Genomic DNA, 7,816 nt, shown 5'->3' on the forward strand with positions numbered 1-7,816 from the left:
TCTGCATGGACACTTCTTATCTTTAACTTCCAATGTCCATAAATAGGGTGGATATTGGCCTATAATTCACACACATTTAGCTTTGCCCTCTCCAATATCTCTTTCAAAAAAAAAAAAAGTGTAAAGATGTTTGATAAACTTTTATGTAAAGCTACTATGGGTATAATATGTAAAATAATTATTATTTTATTTATTAATAGTCTCTCCACTCCCCCAATTTTCTGTCTTTATTTTTTTTTTAATTTTCTCTCTCCTTCTTCATCTTTTTTTTATTTTCATTTCTTCCTCCTTCTTTGTCTAGCCGACATAGCAACTGCATTAGAGCAATCTGCACTCCGACACTGTGGCTATGCCCATTGCACTACTCCCCTCAACGTCATCTTTGATGGGTTATTCTTCAAGCTTTCTTACCTGTCTCTCTCCCCAACCCTCTATCTAAATAAATTCCTTGGATCTTGATGAGATCGAGGTTGTCGGATCAGGCATGCTGGGAAGGGGAAGGTGAATCTGACCAATTTTGGCTTAGTATTTGTGTGGTAATTTTCCTGCGAATTTGTAGTTTTTTACCACAGGTTGTAATGGGAGAGAAAATTTTTATTTGAGTTTGATCAGATGGATGGATTAATGAAGATGGGGACCAGCAAAGAATGGACAGGAGTTCTCGCCTCCTCGGTTTACCTTAGCTTGGCTCGGGGCTAGTTGGTTGCCTCCTTTGGGCCAGCCGATTGGCCTGATTCCTCTTTTTTTGCCCGGTGAGGCCCACGAGCCATTTGGCCTAACCCTCAGTTGGAAACGATTTTCATGGCATTTCACGCTATTTTTGGCCCTCTGGCCAGATCGGTTGAGGATGGCCTCACTTTTGAAGCCTAGAACTCGCATTCTGCTGTTATGCTTCTATTCGAACATCAACTGTCATGATCTTTCATCAGTCTCATCTTTCTTCTAACTCCTCTTCCCACGATGGTTCTTGTGGAAATCGCGACTCTAGTAATGAAGAGTTTCATGGAAATCACAGCTCTTGCAACGACAATCGTGGTCCATCTCGCTGGAACAATTAGTAACAATTGAATTTTCCTACTCTTCTTGTACCGCAACCTTGGCTTCAGCCTTTGGATGGAAATAGTTGGTTGAGTCCAATTCGGCTTTTATTCTCGTTCTTCTGAAGTTGGTCTTTTAGCCACTGCTCCCCTTCCATGGTGTCCCACATATTCCATAAATCAGCGCATTGTTACTGTGTGCCCGCATCGCTACGAAGGCCATGACACTTTTCCGCCAGTTCAGTACTCTGATATTCCTTGGTATCCAAATACGGACGCAACGCATCATATGACGGGCCAAACCACCTATCTTCACAGCCCTCATCCTTATAATGGTAATAACTTTGTTTTTTCTAGGTAACAGGAATTCTATGTCCATTACCCACATTGGTAACATTCTCTTATTTGTTGGTTCTTCCCAATGTCAGCTTCATAATGTTTTCTATATACCGTTTCTACAGAAAAAACATGATGTCTGTTGCTTAATTTTTCTTTATATTTGCTTCTAATTTTTACCAAATCTATGACTTACGTTTGAATAATTTGACCATAAGCATACAAGGTGAAGCCTATACAGGCTCTGGAGCTAGTGGGGCTGGTCCACAGCCCACTTGAGCGATTTTCCATACTGGTGCATTACTTTTCCAAGGCCCCTGTAAAGGAAAGATTTTTGAATGTGACTGGTACACAGAGTGATACATTACGTGTTATTATATAAATAGTGAGATATATATGTTAAAAAGTTAATAATTTAAAAAATAATTTTTTTTTACTATTTACATAAAATATATATACTCTATTATCGTTGTTTTCGTCATAATGAAAAATTTCTCCTATATAAATGACTTGTATCCATTGTATTTTCGGTCCACCAATCCAACCTCACATCATGCTCTACAGTTGTCTTTTCCCCTGTCTTGCATAATCGCTTGGGTCACCCGTCTTCATCAGTGTTTTCTGGTTTAGGCATCAAGTTTAATCAGTCTCATGACTTTTGTAATGACTGTGCTCTTAGCATGTCCCATCAACAACCTTTTTTGCCTAATAATGCTATTGCACCCGCTTTACTTTACGTTAGTCATTCTGATGTATATATGGACGTCACCTGTTATTATGTTTTATTACGGACGAATAAAAATTTAGACTCATGTTTTGAAGATAGTCTTAACTAAAAATAAAAAATGAATAAAGAGGAGGAGATATCTCTTTTTTCCTTTGAGGGAAAACCCAATGTTATTTCTATTTTCTAATTTTGGAGAGTAATGAAGTTTCTCATCTCATTTGTAGAGAACGAAATATGTACATGAGCATCTTACAATATACATGTGGAAGATAGTCCATGCAGAAGTACGAAGAAAATATATTACACAAAAGCTACTGGAAAACATAAATAAATTATATGTACATATATATCTTAGCATAGAGAGAGCAAGGAAACAGAAAAAGGAAATTGGATAACTACGTCTTGTGACTTGTCTACTTGTTTTATCTAGGGCAGAATATTGGTCCACAAATTAGTCCATCATGGTATATATGTGGAGGATATTCATCTGATGTTAGCTAAGATTAGCTAGTAGAAAACCAGTAGTAGAGAAGGAAAAAAAAAATGAAAGAAGGTGGAAATGTAAGTAACAATAATTTTGAAAAATTAGTTTCAATTTTAGCCAAGAAAGATGTGGCAGATAAGATGATAATATCGTATCGTTAGAGATGAATGAGGTTTGAATTAACCAAAACAAAAATACTACTAATACATCAGTTGGAACCTCAAGTACTGTTGCGATTTATTTCGATGATTTAGATTTTAGAGCGGATCCTAAGCAACTTATTAAAGCACAATATACATGACATTTTATAGGGTTTAAGTTTACAACTCAACTCATATTCAATATTATCTCGTTATTCATCAAACAGTAAATTGCATATACAACTTAATTGATAAATCGTGCATGCATATACCAATTAAATTATTTAACTTTGAGCGAGTCCGCCCCATTAAGGCAACTTAATTGATAAATTGTGCATGCATATACCAATTAAATTATTTATTGTGCATGCATATACCAATTAAATTATTTAACTTTGAGCCCCATTAAGGTAACTTAATTGATAACTTGTGCATGCATATACCAATTAAATTATTTAACTTTGAGCAAGTTCGCCCCATTAAGGCAATAATTGTCCAGGCAATTGGACAAAAGCAATTACTACCTTAGTAATAGTAACTGCTTAGTGCATCTCTATTAGCTAGCGGAGAAGAGAAAGCCAGAGATTTTCTAGGGTTTATGGTTTTTGTTTAAGATGAAGCAACAATAGTGGCTGGTGAACCCAACTCGATTTTTGTTTTCCAAATTTTTTTTAATGTGGTTGGCATCAGCATGATATCATGCTAATGTTAGCATGACATCAGACCACTCAGACGTTGGATCTAGTCAGAATTGCCTAGTTGGCCAATCAAACAATCTTGAGCCCATGTGTGGAAAGGGATCTTCTCCGGATCCTTTCCTCCTAATCCATCAAGTCCGGAGATCCGGACAATTGAAATTTGATCCAATAGTTACAAACAGGGGCTCACTTTAAAAGTTATAATAACTTTAGCCGCTGGATCAAATTTCAATGGCTCAGATCTCTATATTTGATGGATTAGGAGGAAGGGATCCGGAGAGGATCCCTTTCCCCAATGTGTGTGGCCCGACTGATTGGGCTGGATGGAGAGGATTGTTGGGGATTTGGGAGATTAAAGTTGTGTAGAGATCGACTTGCTCTTACTAGTTAAATACAAAGGAAAGACAAAAACATAAAATTTCTAGAGGGAAATGATAATTACACTTCTCTTCTATCCTCTTATACATTCGTTTATATGTAACCATTAAATTGAAGGAATCGACAAAAACAACATAAAAAATTAAACAAACATGTGTAAAGAACAAGAAGAGTGTAGTTATAATATTTCTTATTTGGAAGGGGACCTCCCAGCACAAACCAATATATGCGTTGGGAAATATTTCAGTCAGAGAGACACGCAAAGATAAAGACAGGTTGAGCGATAAAGGCTCAGCCACAAGTGGTCAAGTAGTGTAGCTAGCCTAATTTAAGGCATGCTGTCCTGCTAGTTGCTACTTCTCAAAAGGGCACGTATAGTTTCAAGTTCAAGCACATAAGAAAATAATATATGGACCCTGAGTTAAACTTTTCAATGATATGTATATCAAATTATACCATTACATTTATTTTGTTTTAAAATTATGGTGATGAGAAAATCAAGTTGCTCACGGCGCCGAAACTATACCTAGTTCCCCCACCCTCACCCTCCTTCCACTACTTTATATAAACCTCCTATCTCCTCCTCTTACAGTCTCACCCTTGCATTGCAGATTTAAAACCATCTCACTAGAAACATAACCACAATGAGTTGCCTGCAGTCTTGGCCTGAGCCTATCGTGAGAGTCCAGTCCTTAGCAGAAAGCGGCATAATCGCAATCCCCGAACTCTACATCAAGCCACCATCCAAACGACCATCGCCGCCAAACACCAACAACCACCGTGATGCTGACCTCAACATCCCGGTCATTGACCTCCAAGACCTTTTGAGCGACAAGCGGAGCCTCCGCGAGTCAACTATGCGTTCGATCTCGAGCGCCTGTAGGGAGTGGGGTTTTTTTCAGGTGGTGAACCACGGGGTGAGCCACGAGCTGATGAAGCGGGCGAGGGACACATGGCGGGAGTTCTTCGGGCAGCCGCTGGAGGTGAAGCAGGAGTACTCCAACAAGCCGAATACGTACGAAGGGTACGGAAGTCGGCTGGGAGTTGAGAAGGGGGCTATACTGGATTGGAGTGATTATTACTTTCTTCATTACATGCCTCCCCAGCTCAGAAACCACCACAAGTGGCCTGCTCTCCCTTCTTCATGCAGGTATTTTTCATTTTTCTGATATGAATGTATTCTCATCGTTGAAAACGTGCGTTTTATGACTTTTCCTTTTCTCTGTTTATATAATGATAATTACTAATGCCAATATATATAGAATTGGTCTGTTTTAGGTGGCGTAAATCATGTTATCAGTTTATTGTGAAAGGATACACTTGTTCTGTTAGAGCCTTTTTTTTTTAGGAAAACTAATGAAAATGGTTTGAAAATTTTGAATTTTAACGATAAGAACAAAATAAATGGTAAAGTGAGTATTACCATGATTGATCTTTTAGTGTAAAAATGTGGTTTTTCGTTAAAGTGAACAGTACCGAGAGTTTTTCGTTAAAGTTTCCTTTTTTTTTTTTTTGTGTAAAGTATGATTGATCATGACGGCTTATTATTAGGCTCATTTGAATTGACAGCGTATAAGTTGTGCTTTCTTTTAAAAAATTATTTATAATATATACATGTATTTAATACAATCACCATCTTATGATTGAGATGATGATTGTATCAAATGCATGTAAGCCTTGTGTTTAGTGGATCAGGATCCTTTCCTGAGTAAAGGGTAAGGATCCTCTTGACCAAGTCCATTGGGCAGTTGAAATTTTATCTAACGGCTACAATTATTAAAACTTTTAGAGGGATCTCCTGTTTGTAACCATTGGATAAAATTTTAACGGCCCGATAGACTTGATCAAGAGGATCCTCATCCTTTGTTCAGGAGAGGATCATGATCCGTGTTTAGTCAAACATTACACAACATCTTAATTAGTATATGTGAACAGAAATATCTTTTTCTCAAAAAAGTAAATTTCATAAGTGAATAGACAGATGGTAGATAATAGATAGACATGTACTTGTAGAACAATTAGACTAACTGTTTGACCAAAAACAGAATATATTTGATTTTAACACTAAAAAACATAGATTTAGGATTTCGGTATTTATAATATTACCCTCGAAATATATATTATTTTTGTTGTGAGTCAATATTAAACGTATCTTATAGATTTATTAAAGATTTTAGTTTGATATCAATATCCTACCAAATATTTGATGTTGTTTATTAAATATATCTTAGATGTAGTCATGTTCCTTACCAAAAGGAATGCAAATTTTGGTTTTATTGGATACATAATTTCTTATTTCCAAACTTTTGGTGCCGATATTTGTCACCTAGTGATCTAAATCTTTTTGTAGAAAAATATGTTAGTCATGATCCACTGAAATTGGCGTACCAAAAAAGTGACAAAAATCATGAGGCAAACTTTCTGGAAAGCAGAATTATGGTACCTTGTGGCCTTGTAGTCCTTTTCCATGAAGCTCATACCTAACATAGGATTTAGAATCATATATATAAGCGCATGGTTTTGCGCTACAACATGCACATTGCACTTTGGCTTTAAAAGAGTCATTACTGGGTCCGTATAAAACAAGGAAAACAGATGTCAATTGATTTTGGTCGATCATCACACATGTACGAGCGATTAATCTTTGCATTCTTCATAAATTCATAAACAAATCGAAAAAATCTTACACATATATAAATATATATATATATGTTGATTGTTGTTGTTGTATAAGAATAATATATCATAATTTTCTATAGACTTCACGAATGAATAGAAGTACCTTTTTATATATATATATATAGAGATAATAGGAAATATTATTGCATGTCATATGTCAAAATACTAATTTTTCAGTGTGTTGTTTGTAGGAGATTGATTGAAGAATACAGTGAAGCAACAGTTAAACTATGTGGGATTCTGATGAGGGTATTGTCTCTAAACCTTGGCCTTGGGGAAGACCAACTTCTCAACGCTTTCGGAGGAGAAGAGAACATTGGGGCATGTTTACGGGTCAATTTTTACCCAAAATGCCCTCAGCCGGACCTAACCCTTGGTCTCTCCGAACACTCTGACCCAGGTGGCCTGACCCTTCTCTTACCTGATGAAAATGTGGCCGGACTTCAAGTTCGTAAAGGTGAAAACTGGGTGACTGTGACGCCTGTTCCTAATGCCTTCATCTTGAACGTTGGAGATCAAACTCAGGTGTTGAGCAATGCAATTTACAAAAGTGTAGAGCATAGAGTGATTGTGAATTCAGTTAAAGACAGAGTTTCATTGGCCTTGTTTTACAACCCAAAGAGTGATTTGATGATTGAACCTGTCAAAACTCTTGTCACAAATGATCGACCTGCCCTTTACTTGCCTATGACATTTGATCAGTATCGGCTTTACATTAGGACGAAGGGGCCTTGTGGAAAGGCACAAGTTGAATCATTCAAATCCTATGAATAGTATTAGTCTCCATGTCTTTTATTAGAATATTATATGGTGGTGTTGTTGCACTAGAATAATCTTGTAATTTTCATATATGGTGGCAAATTAATTTACTAAGTTATTAATGGGTACCTGTTAAAACTCATTTAATTTGATATTACTATAATACAAGAGTGATATTGATAGTGATGATGATGGTGTACGGTGAAATTAAACTAAATAGGTCTTAATGAGTACCTATTAATAACTCAATGGATTGATTTGCCACCTTTAATTACATGTGACAAGTCAAATACTAAATTTTCAATGTTATATTTGCAAAATCACCTTATGGTGTGTTACATTCATATTTATTAATGTTATATGTCCCTAAAGCATTAGATTCCCACTAGAGATGCACAATGGCTTACTCTGGCATGAATCTAGCACAAATCGGGCCTGGTTAAAGTCGGTGCGGCAATGGCCCAACTCACCACAAAATATCCAAATAAATATGTACATATGCTACTCCGGCATTGATTCTACCGCATACTAGTTTGACGATGAAAACCGAAGCTTCTCCAATGAAAGAACAAATTAAT

The 7,816-nt window shown here is 36.6% G+C and overlaps 1 protein-coding gene across 1 annotated transcript; it reads left to right on the forward strand.

Moving 5' to 3' along the window:
- The first annotated feature begins 4,175 nt into the window (after positions 1-4,175).
- Positions 4,176-7,561, forward strand: LOC103938052 (jasmonate-induced oxygenase 1-like). Its single transcript, XM_009348051.3, has 2 exons — positions 4,176-4,950; positions 6,671-7,561. Exons 1-2 carry the CDS (start codon positions 4,445-4,447, stop codon positions 7,251-7,253), a joined length of 1,089 nt encoding a protein of 362 aa, XP_009346326.2. The 5' UTR covers positions 4,176-4,444; the 3' UTR covers positions 7,254-7,561.
- Positions 7,562-7,816: the final 255 nt, after the last annotated feature.

The sequence above is a fragment of a genome, unplaced genomic scaffold (genome assembly GCF_019419815.1).
Source record: "Pyrus x bretschneideri cultivar Hongxiangsu unplaced genomic scaffold, Pyrus_bretschneideri_v1 Contig2, whole genome shotgun sequence".
Lineage (NCBI taxonomy): Eukaryota > Viridiplantae > Streptophyta > Magnoliopsida > Rosales > Rosaceae > Pyrus > Pyrus x bretschneideri.